General features: G+C 48.0%; 5 protein-coding genes across 8 annotated transcripts; 2 read left to right on the top strand and 3 right to left on the bottom strand.

Moving 5' to 3' along the window:
• Positions 1 to 271: 271 nt before the first annotated feature.
• On the bottom strand, positions 272 to 2,764 carry FOIG_05748 (UV excision repair protein Rad23). 2 transcript variants are annotated; one of them, XM_031204562.1, is made up of 7 exons: positions 2,471 to 2,764; positions 2,326 to 2,373; positions 2,183 to 2,255; positions 2,051 to 2,130; positions 1,668 to 1,997; positions 1,120 to 1,608; positions 272 to 1,065 (listed from the first exon to the last, which is right to left on the bottom strand). In XM_031204562.1, the coding sequence occupies exons 1-7, from the start codon at positions 2,486 to 2,488 to the stop codon at positions 931 to 933; spliced, it is 1,173 nt and encodes a 390-aa protein (XP_031066391.1). In that variant the 5' UTR covers positions 2,489 to 2,764; the 3' UTR covers positions 272 to 930. The 2 variants fall into 2 exon arrangements, with proteins under 2 accessions (XP_031066391.1, XP_031066392.1); XM_031204563.1 differs by having other exon boundaries at positions 2,183 to 2,373.
• Positions 2,765 to 3,439: 675 nt separating this feature from the next.
• FOIG_05747 (uncharacterized protein) lies at positions 3,440 to 5,827 on the bottom strand. The gene has a single exon (XM_031204561.1). It carries the CDS (start codon positions 5,182 to 5,184, stop codon positions 3,775 to 3,777), a length of 1,410 nt encoding a protein of 469 aa, XP_031066390.1. The 5' UTR covers positions 5,185 to 5,827; the 3' UTR covers positions 3,440 to 3,774.
• Positions 5,828 to 11,629: 5,802 nt separating this feature from the next.
• FOIG_05746 (cryptochrome) lies at positions 11,630 to 13,886 on the top strand. The gene is made up of 2 exons (XM_031204560.1): positions 11,630 to 11,895; positions 11,955 to 13,886. Exons 1-2 carry the CDS (start codon positions 11,726 to 11,728, stop codon positions 13,696 to 13,698), a joined length of 1,914 nt encoding a protein of 637 aa, XP_031066389.1. The 5' UTR covers positions 11,630 to 11,725; the 3' UTR covers positions 13,699 to 13,886.
• Positions 11,886 to 15,077, bottom strand: FOIG_05745 (uncharacterized protein). Of its 3 annotated transcripts, none has more exons than XM_031204558.1 (3): positions 14,584 to 15,077; positions 13,848 to 14,535; positions 11,886 to 13,770 (listed from the first exon to the last, which is right to left on the bottom strand). In XM_031204558.1, exons 1-2 carry the CDS (start codon positions 14,996 to 14,998, stop codon positions 13,868 to 13,870), a joined length of 1,083 nt encoding a protein of 360 aa, XP_031066387.1. In that variant the 5' UTR covers positions 14,999 to 15,077; the 3' UTR covers positions 11,886 to 13,770; positions 13,848 to 13,867. The 3 variants fall into 3 exon arrangements, with proteins under 3 accessions (XP_031066387.1, XP_031066388.1, XP_031066386.1); XM_031204559.1 differs by having other exon boundaries at positions 11,886 to 13,781; positions 14,584 to 15,064; XM_031204557.1 differs by having other exon boundaries at positions 11,886 to 14,535.
• Positions 15,078 to 15,189: 112 nt separating this feature from the next.
• On the top strand, positions 15,190 to 16,467 carry FOIG_05744 (uncharacterized protein). The gene is made up of 2 exons (XM_031204556.1): positions 15,190 to 15,780; positions 15,836 to 16,467. The coding sequence occupies exons 1-2, from the start codon at positions 15,425 to 15,427 to the stop codon at positions 16,305 to 16,307; spliced, it is 828 nt and encodes a 275-aa protein (XP_031066385.1). The 5' UTR covers positions 15,190 to 15,424; the 3' UTR covers positions 16,308 to 16,467.
• Positions 16,468 to 22,778: the final 6,311 nt, after the last annotated feature.

Here is a 22,778-nt window from a genome sequence, read left to right as displayed (position 1 = left end):
CTGGTCATGGATCGTACAAGGCCAGCGAGTCTCGTGCTTGCCTCTGTACAAGGGCAGCCTAAACGACAAACTAAAAAGCTGGAAAAGCAAAGAAAGTAAACAGAAGAAGGAGAAGGAGTCTTCTTGCATGACTAGAGAGACATGAGGATCCCTAGTGCTTGCGACTAGAAATGTCTACGAAGCATACTGACCGCGCAACGGCGGCTGCAGAGCGCATCGCCCATGCTACAGTACGAAGGGCATAAAACTACCACCGACAACGCTCAAGATATGGGATACCATCTGACACTCATTGGATTGCTGTAACGGTTAACAAAAATGGATCATGCAGCCTGTGAGTTGTGCCACCTCGGAAACGACAGGAACTTGGGGTTTTAATTTGAAAAGATATGAATGCTTAAATGATTTTAGGCTTATAGAACAAACTTAGGATACACTTTGAGTCCCCGTCCTAATTTATCCCTCCCTCCCTCCTGATGCAGAGGCTCGAATTCTTCTGGTGTTTAGACTATGAAGCTTGAATTTGATATCCTATAAACAGCAGTGAGATTCAGCATTATTCGTATTCTCTCTGATTTTGACATCCCATCGTACTACTCAATTAAGGCAGCTTCATAGGTAGTCACTGTAACACGATAAGGTAAGGACAGAAGTAGCTGAAGAATCCTCAGTTACCTACCCACCTTACATCAGGTGTTCATTATCACAATGCAAACATAGAATGGGAGCTTTCTAAGATCAAAACCACCATTTATGCCTGCTCTATTAGCTGGGACCAATGGCTGCATTCTTTTCATGATCCTCTTCTGTTGTCCTATTCCTGGTCCGTCGCCGTCGCCAGATGGTGATTCCACAGAGAATGCCTGGGTTTGTGCCCTTTCCTTCGGTTCATAATCGTAACGCGTATTGTTCTGCACAGCTCATCTGCCCTTAGTTGTTGTTGTTGGGGGCAGGCTCGTCATCCTCCGGTTGGTCAAAGAGGAAGTTAGCAGCTAGTTCTTCGTTCTTGTCGCAGGCAAAATAAGCTTGAATGGCCTGATCTCTATCGAATCCTAGGCGGCACAACTAATGTATGTCAGTGGTTTAGATTCAAGGCCGTATCGAAATGAAAAACCTCACCCTCTCGATAGCATCTCGTTCCTCCTCAGTGACCGAAATAGCCTGAGCCCCAGGGGGTAGGGGAGTGTCGTCATCGGCATATTCACCGAGGAGCTGGAGAAACTGGTCTGGATTTGTAGCAATCAACTCGGCCAATTGAGGATTGCCGGCTCCAAGCTGCTGAAGGATTGGCTCGAGCATCTGCGGTTGTTGCTGAACAACCTGGCGGAGTTGCTGGAATTGAGCATTGTGTCGCAGAAAGTCGAGGTTACCCAAATCGCCACCTTGTCCAGCAGCAGCTGCTGCTGCTGCGGCTGCCGCCGCCTGGTTCCCTCCATTTCCTCCTCGGCCACCAGAACCTCCACGTTGAGCAGCAAGATCGAACAAATTCACGCCACCCTCATCAGAGGCACCTTGGGCGGAAGCGGCGGGTTGAGCTGGTTGTGAAGCAGGAGCCGCGGGAGCCGCCTCACGCTGCTGCTGCTCTTGTCGGATATTGTCGGGAATGCCCTATAATGAACCAAGTAAGCAATCGTGGCTCACGACAGCCCGGAAAATTCAAGACGAACATTAAGAAGATACTCGACAGCACGGTCAGGGTTGTTGAAGGCAGCGCGCATGGCCGCTTCGATCTGGCTTCTTTCAAAGCCCATGGCCTCCATGTTTGCGATCGCCTCGGTGCGCTGGGATCCCATAGCAAGGCCGGAAGGCTCCTCAGCTTGAGCACCAGTTCCAGCATCCACAGAGCGCTGAGGAGTAGGTGTCGCGGGGACAGCAGTCTGATGAGATGAAGAATGCGCAGGGGCCGCAGGGGCTGCAGGTGTGTTGGCAACAGCTTGGGCGGGTGTGGCAGGAGGAGCACTGGATTCGGCCGCCTTGGGTTCGGGCTTGGGCTTAGGCTATTGCGAGCTGTCAGTATGTAAGCTCCTATCAAGGAGTCGGTATTCCATACCTTGTTCACCATACAGACCACAAAACCCTTCTCCTCAATGTTGTAGGAGCCAACAGTCTCTTCATCCTTCAGAATCTTGCCTTGGTATAACGTCAGCGACCATGTAGTGCGACAGAAGAGGTAAATAAGTACCAGAGTAGATCAGCTTCTGCAGCTTGGGTTCCCATCCTTTCTCAGCTGAGATCTTTTCTTTGACGGCAGAAATCTATCGAGTGTATCAGCTGGCTGAATGATTTGCGCATACAGCTACAAGCGCCAACGCGGGGCAGGCATACCAGCTCAGAAGGCTCGACGTCGAGGGTAAACTTTTGTTGCTTGAGATCCTGAAATACGTTTAGTCAACTTCCAAGAAAATGAAAAACAAGCACGATAAATCAAGCTCATTAATGCAGATTCAGCGGCGTATGAATCGTGACGTACCTTGAAGGTGACCTTCATGATGGGCGAAGACTCTGTCACTTTGAGGTGGGGAGGTGGGAGGCAAAGTGCGACCTGGGATTAGATAGAGTCGTCTCGTTCGGTACAGGCGCGGTAGTAGAGTCGAGTCGATGCGTCAAGATCGAAGATTTGTTGACGAGGGGGAGATTATGTGGGAGAGAGGTCGGGTGGAAGAAAATAAAATCGTCGACGTAGATATAGAAGTGTGTTGGAGGAAAGCTTAGTAGTTTACGGCCTGGACGAAGTTGACGTTTGGCTGAGGGAAAAGGTGGGGCATGAGCCTGTGAGTTGGAAGGGTTACTCTCAAGCCAACTACCACCAAAAATAGCCTAGTGTACCTTTGTCAGCCACTCCAGGCTACCAAATGGCTAGAAGGCGCGCGTCCTGCTGCCTGAGAATTAGAGATGCATTTTATCAGAGCCTCCAGGGCTGTATTGATCTGTTGACTGTGAGCAAGAGAGAGTACAGTACCAGGCACAGAAGCAGAGTAGATTTCTGTTGGGAACACTCGTACGCAAAAATACATCTAGAGTTGTTCATCCTGAAATTAAGTTGAAATCCCTTCTGTGGATGAGAGTCAATAATATGACCATCTTTGAAATACACCTATCATGTTCTGGGTATTGACGTCGCCGAACTTAATGTCTAGTCCCTACTATAGGAGAAGCTTTAGGTCCTGGACTTCTCTGGATTCGAACCAGTGATGGAAACTCGTAACACGTAACAGGAGAATTGTATTAGAACTCCCACACAAATAACCTCGCCACGTGGAGGAACATCAGCATTTTCTCCGAGACAGTCTTGCACTACATCACAGTTATCCGAGATGTCAAGGCCTGTTATGCTTCATAAGGCTCAAAGAACACAGTATGAAACCTTTATGAAAGTCCTGTCTCTGCCTCTCGACTTCAAGACCTGCATGGAATTATTCCTCAACGTATTGTCCGAGATGAATATACTCAGGTTCTTTTAACAAGTGTTTGATATTGCTTCTAAGCTTTCTAGCCTTTTTTCTACCTTACAATGCATCTCTGTCGTCCATCCTCGCGCCTCTAGCGCACAAGATCAAGTCATAAAAGCGCCTCGCTATTTTCATTGGTATACACGTATTCCTACTCAGTTCGTTCCACCAGGTCTGTACGGAACTCTGAGTTTACCATCCGGTGGCGTCTGGAAGGATAAAAAAAGATAAGAAAATGGAGTCTGTCCATATCATAGTGCCCGCTATTTTCACATGCCCCTGCTCATTTTCATCATTATACTGTCACTCAGCCAGAGTGACATCGTTAGTTCTTCTCCTGCTTCTTACTTTCTCCATCACCTGCATTGTCAATTCTTGACTTGCGGTTGTTATAATCCGACCAACTTGATCGAGCGCCGGCACCCATAACCCACTCAGGGATGGGAGGGGTAAGCGGCCGGTCAATTGTCGTTAGGGAGTCTGTCTCTGACTCTTGCTCCTCTCTAATGCTCTCGTGCTCATCCCGATGGCTGAGAGGGCTTGGGCCCACTGTTATGGAGGCAGACCGCAGAGACCGTACACTCTGGCGGTGTGTGATGACTTGTCCAGCATTGGGCGAGGCCAAGACGACCGTGCCAGGTGTAGCCATTGGGGGCGGCGTAGGCGAGTCGGATCGGAAGAGCGGATGAATATGAGATTCACTCAGGGACGGCTCAGGGAGATCGGTCGTCGACGTTTGAGGGCTCATTTGCTCACGTGTTATAGTTACCGGACTGAAGCTTCGGCTTCGCATGCGGATCCTCGGCGGCTCGAGAGGCATATCATTGTTCGGTGTGGACGTTCTGCTTGGTGAAGGACTACCAGGAATTGTCTCGAGAAAATGGCCTTGGGTTTGCTGGGGAGGAGTTGTGGCTTCCATAACCACTTGGCGGTTGTTTGTATCAACAGACGATGTATCCCAGGTGTCAAAGGCATCTTCACTGGACTGATATATTGTCGAGTCGGTCGAAATAGGTCGTCGAAACTCGCTCGACGATACGTGACTTCTGACAGTCGCAGACCGAATAGCATTTGAAAGTTGAACCTTGATAGAAGTTGCAGTACCGGATCTGGAACGTCCACGTATGGATGGGGTAGGTGTTTGAGAGTCCATCGAGTTCATCACCCTGGGGGCTGTGTCATGATCTGAAGCTGTGTGACTATAGGGGATCGACTTCAGAGACGACTTGGATCGGAATGATGGCAAGCCTCGGTCCTCCTCTAGAGTGTGGAGTGAAAGTGCCTTCTGATCACTTTGTCGCGTAAGGAAGAAATGAACGGATAAGAAGCCGGTTTGAAGGAAGAAGCACACCCCAAGACTAGCGGATAGGCCGACGAGAAGACTGCTCTTACTCGAGCCTGTGAACCCATCCTCATTTTCGAATTTAGACTTGCTGAATTGAATGAGAGTAGCCACTGTTGCAACAGTAGCAAATAGTATTGCCAAAAGACAAGCACCAAAGTCAACACCCAGGCATCGTGTTGACCATCGCCGGAAGGAAGTTGAAACATATGTGGAGGTGAACCAGCAGAGGATGACGAGAGTTACAACCTCGAGGGCAACAGAGACTTTCGAGAGTGTTCGGCCACTTGATTCTTTGGGTGTATGAATTGTGAGAACAATAAGAACTGCTATCACAGCCACCGTGACCAGTAGGGCTAAAGAGCCCAGAACGATTGATAGGGTGCGTCGCATTGTTTCTGAAAGTTGGTGAAGACGATGTTGCGTAGTTGCGAAGCCCCAGTACGACAGCTGGTAGGTGGCTAACCTCGAACTAAGCGTTCTTTGGTTCCCGTAAATCGTTGCAAAATTAATCTTGTTTCTCGTAAGGTTTGTAACGTTGAGTGGTACTGCATAATCTGGATTGGCTATGCTTCGTCGACCTTGGCTCTGCAGTGCGACTATGATATGGTTGTTGATAAACGATAATAGATGGCGGTATATATATTGAATGGCACCAATTTGCCAACCAGAGATAGGAGTGTCCAAGTCGCTCCGGCAAGTGTTTGTTAGTTATGGGATATTTCGTTGCTGATATCCAAGCTTGCTCGGTGTGAATCGACCCCAGCCAGTAAACCGAACCAACACCACGGGTTGGTGAAAGAATGTAAGTGATATAAAATCGGGACTGAAAGAGTGTACTACTCTAGGAAATATATTGCAGTCTGTCTTATTTTGCAATTATTAGCCTGAGTATAGAAGCAACAATCACGAGGCTTCGGTATAAGTCAAGGATGGACGATATTGAAACGAGCGGGTGAAGACCTGAAGGTGGGAAAGAAGGAATGAAGAGAAACGAGCAGAGGCCAAGGATAAAAGTAAAAGTAAAAGTAAAACGAACTTGTGGATGCCAACGTTGGCTGGTCTGGTGTGGCAGACCCGTCTGAGTCGAAGAGAGCGCAGGCCAGCAGCACAGGACACCGCTAAGAAGAAGCACTGCATTCACTCACACGATGGAGACTTGGTGAAAAAGCAAGCCGGGAATGATCCTCTGAGTGGATTCAACTACTGACTGACCATAGGCTGTGTTGCGTGTCGTTAGCAAAAGGCCGGCCCTAGACAGGGGTGTCTTGTATATACCCCTCTTAGCCCCTGTCAACTCTCTTACAAGCTGGCGACTCTCAGACACGGCGCACCCGCGAGAATAGCATCGCATCGCACAACATTTCGTTTTCAAGCCCTGTTTGGACGTTCGTTGGTCAGGTTTACCTGAGGGAGGGGGGCAGCTTGACTAGGAACCCTTCCCCTCCACGATTCGATGCACGAAGGCTGTGTGAGATTGAGATAATAATGAGGAAGAGGCTCGCAGGTTGGCTAACGTGGCTGACTTCTCTTATGCAAGTCATGGAGCCAGCCTGACCTTGTAAGCCCTTTCTTCTTTTCGCTTCTTCTTTACTCCAAGTATCTCCGAATCCAATGCCCTGGGTCTATTGATGGAGCGACTGGTGGAGAAGCCGGTCTAAGTGGGTAAACAGCTGGTTTTGTTACAGGCAAGTTGAATGTCTGGATGGATTTTCAATTCTCGCAATATCTACATAGTACGTTGGCAGACATAAGTAAATGCTGTTTGGCTGTGCCCTCTGCTTTCAAGTAGAGAGTGTTTTCCCAGAGCCTTACACGTAAGGAGATGCTACTGGGATGCCTTCACCACCTTCACAAGCTTAGTTCTGGCATGTCCTGGTCTCTCTCCCAGCTTCCACTACCAGCAAAGTCCAACGGTTTCCAAAACTCAAACTCCCGAACGGGCGTTGATCGCTCAGCCCATAGGACAAAAAACTCAAGCCCTCAAGCCCTATTTCTTCTGGCTAGTATGATTGAGGCCTAGTCATGCCAATGAAGCCCCTCTGACTTCCCCGCTGCCTCCACGCAACCACACTGCGAAGTGTGTGCAATTAAGAGCCGAGGGGCCCTCTTTTAATCTAACTGCTGACGCTCTCATTGGACACTGAGATCGGGTACCTGACTCTAGCCTCGTTGGCGTTAGATTCCTCGATCTAATCCAACATAAATTTTTGAGTTGTGAGACCAAGCTTGTTATTATTTGTTGACATGAGGTTGTATTGGAAAGTCGAAACTGGTGAGAGTAAATAGCAACGGGGAATCATTCACTTTGGCGTTCTCAACGAAAACTGTGAAATCTTATCGGAGCGGTCACTTCATCATCGAGTAATGACTCGAAGATCGTTGAAAGCGTATTCAGACAGGGGATAGGTCCTGAGGTCAAGGTAAGGTTACATAGGAATGACTCTCCAACTCTGACAGCATGGTAATAATTAGATTGGCTGTCTGGGCTAAAAAAAAATGAAGGAGGTCAGTAAGCAGCTGAATAATTTTTGGAATTCGCAGCAAATACCGACAATGGACCCATGCCACGAAAGCATGAGCATCCCAGATCCCGGTTACTGTTTCATCTTCTTTCCGCTTATATCCTAGTTCCCCATACATTTTTGAGTCAACCATTTGGAAATCCCTCTTCGTCCCCGATGACATGGGAGGGAGAAAACGTGGCAGACAAAGTTGGCACTCGTTGTTACTTGTGAGGCTTCCACACCGAGATTTCAGAGGGTATGGAAGCCAAGATACATACAACTGAGGTATCGTAAGGTTCGCTGCCGTCACCCTGTTTTTCGATGTCAGGTAAGGTAGGTATAGGTATTAAAAGTGACAGACCCTTGCCTCCATCTGTGGCTGGCTCATGCACAGCAATACGTGTTAGCATAAGCAAATGACGCCTTGGTTATGAAAGGCGATGCAGGAAAACGAAGAAATGACTTTGAAGTTCAGAGTTGGAACCCAGCACGGGCCTGTTCAGTGACTCGAAATCACCAGATGCGGCCCTGATTATTCTGCTCGTTTCGCAACGAACGGTCTGGTTGCTATATCGCAACCGCCTCATGAGACACATTGACCTCCATGCTCTTGTCTCCCTTGCTTCCAGAAGTTCCTTGCTTTGTCTCTGATAGACCAGAACCTGAGAAATGCCCCGCTGAGGTCATCATACACTCTATTCAACGAAATTGTCTTTGTTCTCCCACCCATTGTTTGTTGTTTGGCATTAGCCCTCCTCACTAGTTTGCTGAAAGACATCTCATTCAACTCAGTACAAGACAGTTTTGAAGTGTTAATACTGCCCTTGTCTTAGTTTCGAGTTCGCGTCGGGCATGTTACTTTTCCTAGCCTTACCTATTGTCCCCATGCTCATAGTCATACTACCTCACTTACTTATCTGCGACATCAAGCCGTTTGATGATGCAAATTACTCGGAACACGTTTATTATTATTATTTTTCAGACGACCATCTCCATCTGAGCCGTGTCTGACTGCCGATGAAGTTGAATTCCTGGCCCTTGCTTTTCCGAGCTGCTGGGCGACGCGTTCATAGGTGTTCCTCAGCCTTGATTTGCTCCTAGCGGAACCTCACCCAGCTCAGACGATGTAAGCTAAAACTAATCAGCTGGGTTTACCGAGCCTTTCGCTATGGCCATTGTCAGTGTCTGGGTCTTTCTACCAGCATGATGGCCCTTCATCTGCGCACCGAACAAACTGTTTCGCAAGCAAGGTGCTCTGGAAACAGGAGATGCATCCCTTGCGCCATGGTGTGTTACTGTGGTATGACGAAAACCTGGATGCAAGGTGACCCTCGTCGTGGTAGTTCCGGGGAAATCTCGACAGGGCCGAAGCCATGTATGATTGGCGATCGCGGATCATTCTGTTTCTTCTTTTCACTCAAGGCGTTCGTTCATCAGAGTTTCCCATTGCTACCTGTGAACTCTGTCCTGTGGTTTATTTTCAAAGTTTGTGGATGTAACAGTAACAACAGCCAGATGTCCTGTATGGGAACCTTTCATTCTACACCTAAGCCATCATAGAGACCAGTTCCTGAATGATGCAGGCCTGGTAACTGGCCGTCGATCACCCACTCGCTTGCTCGAGCCCCGCATTGCATTTGGGATTCAGAAGTTCTAATAATAGGGTACAGCCATACTCGCATCTCATGCCATTGTGTATGTATCCAGGTACGTGAGTAAAGCATCTCGCCTCACTGACCAATTTTATATAGCATTGGCTTGCGATGGACACAGGAAATTTTCTTCTCTTTCTTGATCAGGATGCTTGGGTCTAGATCTGATCACTACCAATGATGCTTTACAATTCCGTGTTCCACACCCACATCTCTAAATGCTATTGTGGTCTGGACTACTACGCCCGCAAACTATCATGAATCCGACCCAGGTCCGCCGTCTGTCCTGGACCTGTGTTAGTCAGTTTGTAGGCTCCAGTGGTGGCTTACCAATAACCGCATCGCGTCCTATCGGGTGTCTATTGTATCAGTGCTAAAGCTGTTCTAGTTGTGTGTTGTATGAAGTGAACTGAACTGTCTCGGGCCTTTTTAGCATCGTACACGTACACACAATGTGGAAATCGACATGCACGGGTCTCAATTGGATCCGCCGATCATACTCCTGAACTTGACAGGACACGCTTCCGTTGTCATTGCAGTCACAGTCTTCCATCTCGAGCCGCGAACAGTGCATTTGCCGCCTGTTTTTCACCATGCCATGCTTCGCTTAGATCACCAATATACCTCGGCGTCGGGCACGAGTACAGCAGCGCCCGTCTTGTCTCTGTCGACGTCATCATTGACTGACTGTAGCTCAGTTAGATTTATCTGCTGTCCGCCATAAACGCATGGCTAATTTTCCTGTATGCCGATTCCCTTTTCAGTCAGTTCTTCCGGCGATGCTGTCCAAAAGTAGCTGTGGTCGAGATTTCTTCATGGATCTTCATAAATGCTGAGCATTTCATTCTGACTGTGGGGAAGATCGTCTTCTGACCATCAGTTACCTTACCTACCCTATTTGCCTACCTACCAACTAACACTATTCATCGAATGAGATTCAATGATCCATCCATTGGCCAATGACGAGCTTCTTGTCAATAGAATAATTTGATCATGTCCTATTCTGTATAATATTGGACTTTATGTTAATTATTAAACGACAACTCTGTCTATCTTATTGCTTGAAGGAAAGAGTCGTCGCAGTCTCCCCCTCAGTGGAAATTATATTGACGCCGAAGAGAATCAATAGTCTATACCAGTAGATTAAAACGTTAGACAGGCGTGTGCTGCAAAAGGACTCAGCAACTGGTGTTTACTTGTTTTTTTATTTATTTGTTTAGTTGGAGTCATTTTGTTTACTTTGGTCTCCACTTTCAACATGCGGGGAGACTTGCAGTTGACTTATAAGATTAACATGGATTTTGACAGAATGATGACTTTCATGTGGATGCAAATGATACCGCTTACATGTGGCTGCATTGTCCATTGCCGCTGTTCTCAATAGTCGATGGGGCTCTCGTTAGATACGTCAATACCCATAGAAGTTGAGCCGCATCAGCACTCAGCACTGAGCTATTTGCTGTTATGGGAAATGAATGCTATTTCCAATATTACCTGCATGTGTAAGACCCGCAGATGCCCACTCCCAGATCCGTTGCTAACTAAGTTGATCAAAAAGCTACGTGCTAATAGTGTACAATAGTTGTCTTGGATTGGACTTATCAAGGAAGAAAACAGAGGAGATATGACAAACCGGAAGTGCCACCATACTTGCTCCATGCTCGAGCCAAATCGCATCTTATTGTCTCACGTGGATGCCCGGGCGATTGTGCTGCAAGTGAGACATGGTATGTGTGAGGTTTGGGGGCCCAGGGACAAGACAGTTATGTCTCGGCTACAGTTGAAAACTCCTTAACAAGAGCAACTGAATAGCAGCACCAGAGCAACATTGCCCACGTGCTGTATTACGGCTGCCGTGACGACTCCCTTGAGAAGGGATGGGCTCGTTCTTCAGCGAATGGATACACAACCACGATTTCTAAATGCATGTTCCGCCTAGAATGGTCTTGAGACTCACTGAAGGCAACTATTGGCGAGACTATTGGTAAACCGAACTCTTGCACTGGAGAGGTCATTGTAGGTCAGGCTAACGTCTCACCGTGTACGTCTCATGGTCTCATTTTTCCTATCATGTCCATGTAGCCATGCCGTAATATAACGAGAAGAGCTGTTCACCCAAGGCGAAGTTTGATGGTGAGGTGGCCGACTTTGCATATGCTCGTTGTCTGATTCGGGTTGTTGTTTACCGATTCCATTCTTGCCTGCTTGACAAGATGCAATCAATCAATAACCTCCGCCGTGGGCAATTCAGTTCAAAGCTTAACATAGACATTAGACTTAATATAGGTATTTCTTGGAAAGCGAAATAGCTGAAGATGTCCTCCCAAGGGGCTAAACAATAAATAGGTAGATAATTAAAAGTCTCTTGAATTAATTGTGAAACTGCATAAGTTTATGTCAAAATTTACCTCAGTATGTCTTATTCTTGATCTTCAATCTCATTACCTCTATGGTACTGCATGCAAGAGCAGCATAATTATTAAACTCTACTTAGAATCCTGTGTATGCTTCGAAGGACTTCACAAAGCATCATAACTTGCGTTGGTAAACAAACTGAACGTGTGGATAGACAAATTTGCCATAATGCGTAGCTAACGTGCTCTTTCTGATTGTCCCAGACACTCACTAGCTGAGTGGCCATAAAGTTGGTGGCTGGGGTCTGACGAGTGTTGACATCATGACTTTTCGACTAGGAAATACATCTGAAAAGTGATATGCCCAACTGCTCAATGATATCGGCTTCGTATTACGACAGTATTACATCAAATTTTGAAGATGGCAAAACCTCGTGTGATTTATTGGTTCCGAACAGATTTGCGACTTCACGATTCACCTGCTCTCAAAGCGGCCTTAGACCTTGACCCAGCTGTTCTTTGGCCTATCTTTACGTGGGATCCTCATTACGTATACCGAGCGAGAGGAGGCCTTAACAGATGGCAGTTTCTGTAAGAAAGAGAGAGAGAAAAGTTGCTCGTTGATATGCAGTTGTTCTGACGAAGTAAAGCCTGGATTGCCAGAATGACCTCTCCCGATCTATTTCACAGGTGAACCCCAAGTCAAAACTCTTTGTTCTCAGAGAAGCACCACAAACTCTGTTTCCCAAACTCTTCAAGGCATGGAAGGTCACTCACCTGGTCTTCGAAAAAGACACAGACAGTTATGGTCGCGAGAGAGATAGCGTTGTCGTCCAGGCGGCTAAAGATGCCGGTGTCGAAGTACTTGTCCGTTCGGGCAGGACGTTGTGGGATAGTGACCAGATAGTCGAGAAGCATGGCGGAAAGCCAACAATGTCTATCACGCAGCTTCAAGCTGCAGGGAGCAAGCTTGGTGAGATCCGGAAACCCATTCCTGCTCCCAAGCATCTTCCGGATCCAGGAGACATGCCCGTCAACTTTGAGCAGGACGAACCGAGTACCAAGCCAGATTTCAATGCAGGATTTCGAACAGAAGGAGATAAAGCTTACACCAGGATAGCGGGGCCAAACGATGACTTTGCCATTGAAACAATGGAGGAACTGGGCTTCCCACCTGCGACCACACCCCATCGTGGAGGAGAAACACGAGCGTTGAAAGAACTCAACAAGCTAATTGCAGACAAGAAATACACTGCAACTTTCCAGAAACCCAAAACGAATCCAGCTCAATTCGAGCCACAAGCTACCACTCTCCTCTCGCCATTTTTGCACTTCGGGGCGCTTTCTGTGCGTTTGTTCTACTGGCGAGTAAGGGAAATCGTCGATTCCTATGGAAAGGGTGCTTCAACCCCTCCAGAAAGTCTCATTGGCCAACTACTTTTCAGAGACATGTACTTTGCCGCTCAAGCTGCTTTGGGTTATGTCTTCTCGCAGACGGCGAACAATCCGTATTGTCGTTTCATTCCCTGGCACTTGCCCTCCAAGAGAGATTCGGAAACGGGACTCATTACTGGAGAGTATCACATTGACTCTGAGGAGGCAGAGATCTGGTTTAGAAGATGGAGAGTTGGAATGACCGGGTTCCCCTGGATAGATGCCTTGATGAGACAGCTAAAAGATGAAGGCTGGATACACCACCTGGGACGACATGCGGTTGCCTGCTTTCTGACAAGGGGCGGTTGCTATATCGACTGGGAGCGAGGTTGTGAGGTCTTCGAGGAATGGCTCATAGACCATGAGCCGGCTTGTAATGCTGGCAACTGGCAGTGGCTGTCTTGTACAGCCTTCTTTTCCCAGTACTTCCGTTGCTATAGCCCGATAGCCTTTGGCCAGAAGTGGGACAAGGAAGGAAATTTCATCCGTCGTTATGTGCCAGAGCTCAAAAATATGGACTCCAAGTACATCTACGAGCCGTGGAAAGCCCCTCTTCCGGATCAGAAAAAGGCAGGTGTCCGCATAAAGGGCGACGGGTTGAACAGTACCGAGGAGGGAACATATCCAAAACCAATGTTTGACTTTGCAAAAAGACGTGACGTGTGCATCTCTGCTATGAAGACTGCATATCAGGTTGGCCTTCATGGGAATGATGGCCAGGCGCTTGATGGAACCTGGCGCAAACTCTTTCCTACCGGCCGTGGGGAGATTCAAGGCGATATTGAGAGTGATAATGGCAAGCACGCTGATGATGCAGACGATGAAGGGGATCGTGAGGATAATGAGGCAAAGGAGAAAGGCGAAGGAATAAAGTCTATCGAAAATGGGGATCGAGCAATGAGTAAACGGAGCGGTAGACGGCACACCAACGAGAATACCACAAAAAAGCAGAAGACATGAGCGTCGTTGCTGTCTAGGTTATACAAAACAGAAGGGTTGTTCAAGACAGTACCGTCAGTTCCATACTATACACTACAGAGGCGCTCAAATTGTTAGTCCGATATAACATAGTGTCACCTTGCAAGGCTGGGGGTGCCTCCGAGTCTTACCTTGATGTATTTCCATATCATTAAAACTTTGCACCTGGGTCTGCCAGTCTCGACCACTCCAAACCCCATAGATGGTGATTCTTCTTCAGTTCGACATCCGTCTCCTTGGTTTCTCTCTCGAATTCCACTTCGGCCAGCTGTGAATACAAATCATGCTTGCCCTTGACGGCATCTGTGTACAGTTGTTGACGTGTCATCTCAGCATCACTTGATCGAAGCAACTGGTCAAGCTCGGCGTCTGCTTCTGGGTCTCCCAGCAACTCAAGTGTTTTCTTTGCCTCATGCACTTTCCCAAGCTTGGCATAAGACTCTGCGAGACATGTCAGGCACTTCCGCTTCCATTCAAAGACGCCATCGTCAACGTCGAGGGCCTGGTTCAACATGGCCACGGCTTGGTCATACTTTCCATCTTGGAACAGGTATTCGCCATAGACTGTAAGAGCATTGCAGTTCTTCGCTTCAGCTACGAGCTTCATGAAGCGGTTCTCAACATCTGCAAATGCAGTTATTTTCCGCCATGATCCACTGGCGAAAAGCTGGCTCACGAGAGAGACGACAGCAGGGTTATAGTTGAGTTCTGAAGCTGAAGCCCACAATGCCATCGAAAATGAACTATGGGCTTTCATTCTCCTGAACAACCACAATAAGCACGCCATCTCATGTGCAACCTCGACTGGGATTTGGTTCTCTACACGTTGTTAGTGGGCCCATAAATGCTCTACCGAGGGAAACTTACCAGAGAGGTTGACGCGAGAAGGATATGCTCCTTTTCTTATGGCATTCGAAAACTTTGATGCATACTCGTAATACTCGTCTGGTCTGAGAGTACCAACTTGATTCTCGGACGCTCGCATAGCCAGTTCGAAGTCCATAGGTGAGATTTGACTGAGGTCGAAATCAGTCTGGAGGCTGGAGCTTGGCTGAGTTTTAACAAGCTTGGGTGCCCGGGGAGGTGGACGAAGAGGTTTCCTTGCGCCTTTTGGAGTAGCATATGAGCGAGTCTGATACCCAATGGAATTGCTTATCCTCGAGGTGCTCAGGGCAGCACGATGAGGAGATGACTGTGCGACTGGCGCAAGTGGTAATGTAAAGTCACCACGTAGCAATTGGTAAACATTACGAGGTTTTACATGAAGTTTTGCAGTCGACATATTTTGGATAAGGTACTTAAACAAGAGACAGTCTGGCTACTATACCTAACGAATCCTCTTCACCAGTAGTCGCATGTAGTAGGTGAGGTGAGGCGAGACTCTGCCACTACTTGATACTTGATGTGTGGGGCGCCAGTGTGCCAATCATATCTTGCGTTGGAGAATTGCCCATCAAAAAAACCATCTCAAAATGAATTTTTCATACATCTTGAAGAGCTTAATCAACAACAGTTCACAACCAAATTCAGCTCAGTGTGCTAGATTCTTACTCTGACTGAAAACCCTGAAGTATCATTATACCGTATGATCTTGATTTCTGACATTTTATTTTCCCGCGGCGGAAGAGCATCAGCATCCTGAGCCACCTTTCTTTAACCCTTTCTTTACATTTACCACAAGCTGTTCATCAGCTACAGATACTCGAAGATGGCACCTCAAACGCGCAAGAGAAACTACAACCAAAGTACAACGAAAGATACATCTGTGGAGAAACCGACATCGGAAGAAAAGCGCAAGCTGCCTGTAAGAGCCAAAGACGGTGACTCCAGTGACGGTGCGACGCCAACTTTAACGGAATCAAAGGGTACCAAGGTGGTTTTTGGAGATGACGACAATGACAACCCGGCGCCTCCCCCTGTGGTAGTTCCAAAACCTGCTGCGCCGGTAGAGGAGGAAGATGAGGAAGACAATAGTGACGATGAAGCGCCTGAGGCCGTATCAACTTCTAAGGTGGCGTCTGATATCAAGAAATCCAACCAAGCAGCTCAGAAAGCTGCCCAGGAGTGAGTTTCGCCGGTCTTGTTATTTCATGTTCTGGAATTTCTAACCTGCGTCCAGGGAGGCTGCTGTACAGAAACGCAAGCGTCGGGAAAGGGATGATTTCTTCAAGCAGCAAGCTGAAGTGCGCAAGAAGTTTGAGGAGCAAGAGAAGGCTGGGGGGAATGAAGAAGCTTCCGTCGAAGAGGAGCCTGCACAGTCGCTCATCCAACGAAGCAAAGCAGAGAAAGCGGTGAACCTGTTACCCGCCGAGTTTTTGACAGATTCCAGCGAGGACGAGGCCGACGGGGTTGATGATCAACCAGAGGAACGTCCAAGGAAACGCCGTGTTGCCACTGTGGAAAGAAGCCTGGCCCGCCAGGAAAGGGGACCTAGGGATGAGCGGGTAGGCTCAACCGTCTACCGCGTTGCTAAGAAGACAGATGAGAGGATGGCACCTAAGTTGAAGAAGCATGCAAAGAGCTCTAAAGATATTCTCTTGAAGAGAAACCGGAGTGTCACAAAGCAACGGTCTGGTTTCTTCGTCAGGTAGAGGAATAACCAAGTATCAGTTCTTTGTCACGTCAGTTCGATACCATAATACCATAGCTAGGAGTCATTCTGCTCAAAATACTACAATCGTCTTTTTCAGAACCAGCAATTCGTTCAGTTGTCCTCTATTAGCAGTAGTTACGACGCGTCCATCAACAAGAGAAACTATAGTCTTGAAACGAATCGTAATCTTTTAGTGCCATACCATGGAGAGTTCTACAGTTATACATATATTCGAAGATCACTCTGCTCGGCGAAACAGGTATCCGTACTATCGCTAACAGTTATTGTGACAAAGCGAGCCCCATGCATCGTCTGATACCATTTGCCTTGAAAAGCTTAATGCCCTGGACCATGACCAAAGTGTGAATCCCAAGACGAGACCTGCAAGCCGAAGCTAGGGCTGCATCGAAGTAATATCATTCATTAAACTGTAACTAACCAACATGTGGAAACTTGATGAGCTTGGCCGATAAGGTGCAGATGTCTATGCTATGTACAGTCACAATCTACATCTGGACCAAATACGGCGTATGCTTTAGATCGACATACCTAAGTTGGAAATATCTAGGCATGCTTGTGCTCAGTTACCCACAGTTGTTACTGCCCGATTTGCGTAAATTATTTGGATCGGCAAGCGAGATTTTGGGTATGCGTGGTACGCAACATCTGTAGCACTCGATACGACTGGTACATTGGCGTTGGCATTGAATAGAGCACACCTTCGACGAAGGTATAACAGAGAAGATCCATAGCGCCCGGTGCAGCGCCGTTTACACTAACTCAATACAGGCACGCTGACTGCATTGAGACACTGACCATTCCGAAGCAGATTGAGGTGATGTCGGGAGCTTTCGACAAACCAGCTTAGCATCTCGTCCTGTCATCCGAACCCAGTCCCTGGCGAGTGGGCTGCATCTCAGACACGGAAGGAAACGATTCGATCAAGTCTAGCAAGTCTCAGCCAGGCACTCCAAATGAGTTGACTCTCCGCACCAGAGTGGAGTGAAATGGAACATCTTCAGTGGAAACGCTACATCTGGCCGAAACGCTCGAGGCACTTTGTTTAAAGGCCCTGGTCCATGTCTGCTCCTTCGGAATTGGGAGATATGCTCAAGTAGCGTCCCTGCCGGGGAAGAAGGGATGAAACGTTAAAGGTCAGAAACATGCGGTAACTGCAGGCGTTGAGTTTCGATAGCGATGATGGTAGGATGAGCTACTGCGTAGAAAGAGCGCAACCGATACTACATGAAATGTGAATCAGTGGCTTTCAAGTTGCACGATATGGCATCATATATGTTTGCTTCTCACCGGTTACCCATCACAGCTCCTGCAGGGCCTACACCTGGTCACTCGCTTCCAAATGAACCTTGGCGATACGTACGGTACTGTGGAAGAAACACCTGATGGGTCCGAAGCAATAGTTTCAACGTCCCTGCACTTAAGTCATATAATACGGCACATATAGCCTCTGCAGCACTACTAATCCCAACGGTTGTTCTGGACGAAGCGACGTTGACGACTGCAATACAACGTAGAACATTGAGCTTCGCCTTTTAGGCGAGTGAAAGCAGGGCGGGTCATCAAACATAATATTTTATGATTCTCGTTAGGACTGCGAACATAATTGAAGTTTGATACAATTGTGAGGCTTTCCCAGCATGGATTTACCCTGTGGTCATGCATAAACTGAGGAAGTGATTCGCAGCTAATATTTTATGTGTCGTAAATCATAGAGATTGATTTACCCGCTCTCTCGTGTAGGTCTGACAAGACAAGAAATGCTGACTGGTTTCGGGAGATCGACGCGAATTATTTCAGCGCCCTGACTCATGTCTTCAGCTCAAATTCAGCAATTTGTACATTTTCGCACCAGGTGGTCGAGTTCAAAAGTCCATGGAAGAGGATTTCGACCAGTCAAAAGCTCAACTGATCTTGGCTAGTTTGTTTCTGGAATAACCCCGGACGGGGAGCACAGCAGGCAGTTAGCCACGTGGGAGAAACGTGACAGTAACTGTCATGTACCTAGGAAGACAAACATGCGCACATGCAGGTAGGTTTGCAACAGATAGTTACCTTCGTTAAACAACCGCCAAGTTTACAAGTTCAATATATGTTGGTGGACCACAGAAATATGTGGAAGATATGCCAGGGACAGGAAATCAGGGTTAAAAAAAAATAAAAATAAAAATAAAAAGGGAAAGAAAAAGACAGAGAAAAAGAGAAAGGCATCAGCCGTCCCCAGAGAAATCGTCATTATTGCCCTGGCTGGATACATGTACGTGATGGCAAAAGCAAACGCTTCCCGCGAATCGATTCTACGGACGAGATAGCATGGCAGGCTGAAAGAGGAGCCGAGAGCTGTAGGGCATTCCGAGCACGATTTGCGATTTGTTCCTCTGCGAGCTAACCAAGCCACAAGCAGGCCGCTATGGGCACAGGTGGAAGGGTCCGTGCCAAAATCAATGTCAATGCCAAGCACCTATCTAAAGATCACGAGTCGTTGGAAAACGATCTGAAGGGCTGTGTGGCGTTTTAGTTGGATCCAGGCGATATGGTTGCCCGACTTGTAAACTTCGAGAATGATCATTCTCTGCAAGGGGGTTCTGTTGTGAGCAACTGTACAGTTGGGAAAGGTCGGAGACGGTTCCGTTGTGTTGATATGATATTATAATGGATATGTTACCATAAGAGCATTGACCCACGATACCTGAAATCCATCTCATTATTAACGGTGAGCTAATTATTGCCATTTATGCCAGATTCTAGGCTAGCATGGTTCTCCCGGCTTTGTTGATGTATTGCCTCTTTTTGTGTGCAGAGTCCCGAATGACTTCTGTTGTTTGCTTGTACTATTTCATCCATCTGAAGAAGGCTGCACGATGAGGCACTCAAGGGCAACCACCAGCCCTTCTGTATGGGCAAAGGGGACAACTCATCCTTGGCCTTGGAACACAGGCAGCTGCTGATGATCTCACAACAAATCAGCTGAATCGCGGTTGTCTGAAAAAACGTCCACCGTTACTTTGAGCCGGCATCCTCTGTAAGGGATGCGTGAATCCCAGGGTCCAGCCCATCCCCTCCCTTCCGCCTTCGCCCCTCAGAAGTTTCCTGTGACAAGTTGCTTGTCCACTAACTTATTAGCTCGTGTCTGCATGTTCCAGTTGGCTGTCGCACCGACTGGTTCGCCCCATTCCAGCAGCCAGCAGCCCATCACCATCAATTAACTTATGTAGGTAGCTTATTAGCGGATAGAACATTCGTTGGAAGCACCATCGAAGCACGCTAACCTGTACATCCATATGCAAGCCAATATGATATGACGCTGTGATCTCATGTCCTGACCTGACCGCTATTGTAATTCGGTGCAGAAGCATTCAATACATGTTTCTAAATTGACAATTTTGCGGCTGGCATAATCAGCAACACGAAAATCAAGTTCAGTATATATTCCTGCGGCCAACCCCATGTTGTGGATCATCTGCCCCCCAGAGTGCACCTAGGCGAGATCAAACCGTACCGGGTATCACAAACTTGGCAGTTGGGGAAAGAATCTGCATTTACCTCTCGCATCTCGTAGGGTCCAAGCGCAAAGCCGTGGGAAAACAGCACTGAATAAAGGTGAGATAATGATCAGGGTGAACAAGACTATATCATCATCGCTATGGAAGCATTCCCTAGATACGCGGGACCGCAGCTTCGAGTGAAGCTTTCCCCTATCTAGATTTCGGCGTGGGAAGCGGAGAGGATTACCATTGATGGCGCCATGTCCCTTTGCGGATCAAAGTTAGTAGGGGTTAGTTCTGATGTATTTTGAGCAAGGGGGGCTCCATCACTGCGTTTTCTCCAAGACTGGGCTATTGTCACTGTCTTTCGGTCATTGCTGCATCACTGCCCTATTTATACTCGCTATTGAAAACGTGGACAATTGTTGCCGTTGAGGCTCCTGCACTCGTAGCATCTTGCCATGTGTAATCTGCAAGGCACCTTAATCAGAGGCCTACGATTCCAAACCCCTCACTGATATGTTTTAGGCCTTTCTTCAACACCAGGATTGAGATTCCTCGAAGAATGCTAATCCTGCAGGCACTTATCCGTCGCGGATAGCTGCCGGGGAGCCCCCATCCAATCAAACGGTTGGACTGAGACTCAGCATGGGTAACCCTGACGAGGAACATTCAGGGGATGCAAGACAACGTTATCAAGGTTAACAGAAGGACGCTGTCTCCAACCCACAACGTCAACGCCACGATGGTAACACCTTCACAACAGGCAGGATGCTTTTACACAAACTAGAGAAACTCTTCTTCTTCCCCTTCTGCCGTCTCCTGTGACGTCGTGGCGGTGATGTTGCAGCCCCAGCAGGCCGGGGAAGCTCGAGGCCTTCTAGAAGCCCAGCCATCAGCCACCAGCAGAGCTGAGGATCGTTTCTTGTGTGTCTCGGAATACGTGCGTTTCATAATAGGAACGAACTTCTCCATTACCAAGAAATGGTGGCATTCTGAAACACACAGGGCATGACTTCGTTTTGTTCTGTCATGTTTGCCCGCTTTTTCCCCATCTTGCAGTTGTGTGCGACTGTTTCGGCAGACCTGCACCAACTGAGATTTCGTCACAGTCAACTTCCCGTCTACCCTGTCTTGGATACATTATACATACATAAGTCATAACTGTTATCGCTTGTGGCTGCATTCCGAATTAGTCGAAGAATCTGGCGAAATCCTGCAGGGGTGCAAGTTCAACGAACCTGAGGGGTTTATGATGATTCTCAAATACCCTTGTTTGACTAACTATACAGTGTGGATGTATCAATTTGTTTCTCTTCCTGCAGACGTCCCTGGTCTTGAACCTGTCTCTTTGAAGGTTATTTTGATGTAGACTCTGTAGTCGAGATTCCATTCTTCAGATTTGGCCAGCCTAGTTCACCAATTTCAAGCCGCTCTTATGTATCAATTATTGTTCATTTGCCAAGTCACAGTCATGGCAAGTTGGTCAGTCAGTTGTTTCATGCTGCACTGCCATCCTACACGGAATTAGTTGTCAAGTTCTTACTTGAGTCAGCTGTGAAGCGGAGAGTCCAGTTTCCGGTATTAAATTGAGTTCCAGATGGATTATTCTAGGCTGAGTGACTATGTCATACCGTATCCAAATACCTGCAGACTCGAAGAATGTTAACAGATGAATACCCTGTATGTTTTCGCGATGGTGTATTTAACCATGGTAGCTTGGCTTGCCAATCAAGGCTGATGCTCGCTGGGCCATACTACCTGCAATCTGGCTCACATGGCCTTGGTGAAGCGAACGCAAGTGTCTGTAGACCAGTAAACGCTGGTTCCCGACGTTAACTGCGCGTAAATGTCCTGTCTACGGTACGTTGGGGATGAAGACATTCGTATGTGGAGAAGCAAGTGAGACAGCATGTGGCCTAGTGCCTGGCAAGGAGACCTGATGCTCGTGCGCGTGCCCTCCTGACTTACACCATGATGTTAAACTTGGAGACTTGTTAATTCGAAGGTGAGTTTAACGGCGATCATCGACTTGACCAAGCCACGCGAATCAAGTACCGCCCGAGTTGATTTTTAAGACCCCTGAGTTATGCCCTTGGTAGCTCTGGTGGAAGGTGTCTTCAGATCTGGATGGGATTGAATGACCATCCAAGACGCTTGCTGTCCCTACCTAAAGGAGCTCCATCCAACGCCATCAGGTATAGACAGACACAGAGAGTCAAGAGAGTGCACTGACTGCGTGGTGGCACAGGCTAGAGTCGAGCAGCGTGGATAGTCACATCAGTGATCTCCCCTCCCATAGGAAGGAGGCTTCCCTGGATAGGGCAAGTCGCTCGCTAGCCGGGGCAACCAAACGCTTGGATGGAGCTCAGGCCCCGACAGATCCCATCCCCTCGCGTTTTTGAGGAAGGCCCTTGATTTTGGAATACGATACCGAGTTGAAATGCTCTGAAGGCTCGACTCAAGAGAACCTACGAGTGGAGTTGACCTGTAAGGGAAGCTCGTTTCTTCCCCGAAAGCTCGCACTTCCCCGAATATTGACCCTTGGATAGATTGTATGGCAGTTGTGGTTGGCCCGCCTCATCGGCAGGCTCCCGTCCATCCTTTCTCGAGGCCGGGCAGCTGGGAGCCGAAAAACACCCAACCTCTACGGGACCTGGGACCTGAAAGCTGGAAAAGCCAGGGGCAGAAAAGCGTTAGAGATGAAATGCCGGGTAGGCGCCTGAGGGGAGGCCACCGGGGAATCGATACAAGCCCCCAGCTTGGTTTGATACATCCATGCTTTGTGGTGGTGGTGACTGTTCGGCTCTGAGCGCAGCCCTGGCTCTGAGTCCTGGGGGTACCCCTGTCAGAAGCCCGGGCCTTTTTTTGTGGTTGTACAGGGGAGGACCCCTGCACGCTTAATGGGAGATCCACTAACCTGTCCGGCCACCGCGAGAGCGACAAACTAAAAACCAGCAACCCTA

The sequence above is a fragment of the Fusarium odoratissimum genome (genome assembly GCF_000260195.1).
Source record: "Fusarium odoratissimum NRRL 54006 unplaced genomic scaffold supercont1.7, whole genome shotgun sequence".
Lineage (NCBI taxonomy): Eukaryota > Fungi > Ascomycota > Sordariomycetes > Hypocreales > Nectriaceae > Fusarium > Fusarium odoratissimum.
Note: the sequence above shows the minus strand (reverse complement) of the source record. Positions and strands in the feature narration are given on the sequence as shown.

Excerpts from the sequence above, each read along its gene's own strand:
- FOIG_05745 (XM_031204557.1), bottom strand. The coding sequence starts at position 14,998 with ATGTCGACTGCAAAACTTCATGTAAAACCTCGTAATGTTTACCAATTG. Across the intron at positions 14,536-14,583 it reads TTCTCGCGTCAACCTCTCTG|AGAACCAAATCCCAGTCGAG; the intron begins GTAAGTTTCCCT and ends AACAACGTGTAG.
- FOIG_05744 (XM_031204556.1), top strand. The coding sequence starts at position 15,425 with ATGGCACCTCAAACGCGCAAGAGAAACTACAACCAAAGTACAACGAAA. Across the intron at positions 15,781-15,835 it reads GCTCAGAAAGCTGCCCAGGA|GGAGGCTGCTGTACAGAAAC; the intron begins GTGAGTTTCGCC and ends ACCTGCGTCCAG.
- FOIG_05746 (XM_031204560.1), top strand. The coding sequence starts at position 11,726 with ATGGCAAAACCTCGTGTGATTTATTGGTTCCGAACAGATTTGCGACTT. Across the intron at positions 11,896-11,954 it reads CTTAACAGATGGCAGTTTCT|CCTGGATTGCCAGAATGACC; the intron begins GTAAGAAAGAGA and ends GACGAAGTAAAG.
- FOIG_05747 (XM_031204561.1), bottom strand. The coding sequence starts at position 5,184 with ATGCGACGCACCCTATCAATCGTTCTGGGCTCTTTAGCCCTACTGGTC.
- FOIG_05748 (XM_031204562.1), bottom strand. Across the intron at positions 1,998-2,050 it reads TGGTCTGTATGGTGAACAAG|CCTAAGCCCAAGCCCGAACC; the intron begins GTATGGAATACC and ends AGCTCGCAATAG. Across the intron at positions 1,609-1,667 it reads CTGTCGAGTATCTTCTTAAT|GGCATTCCCGACAATATCCG; the intron begins GTTCGTCTTGAA and ends GGTTCATTATAG.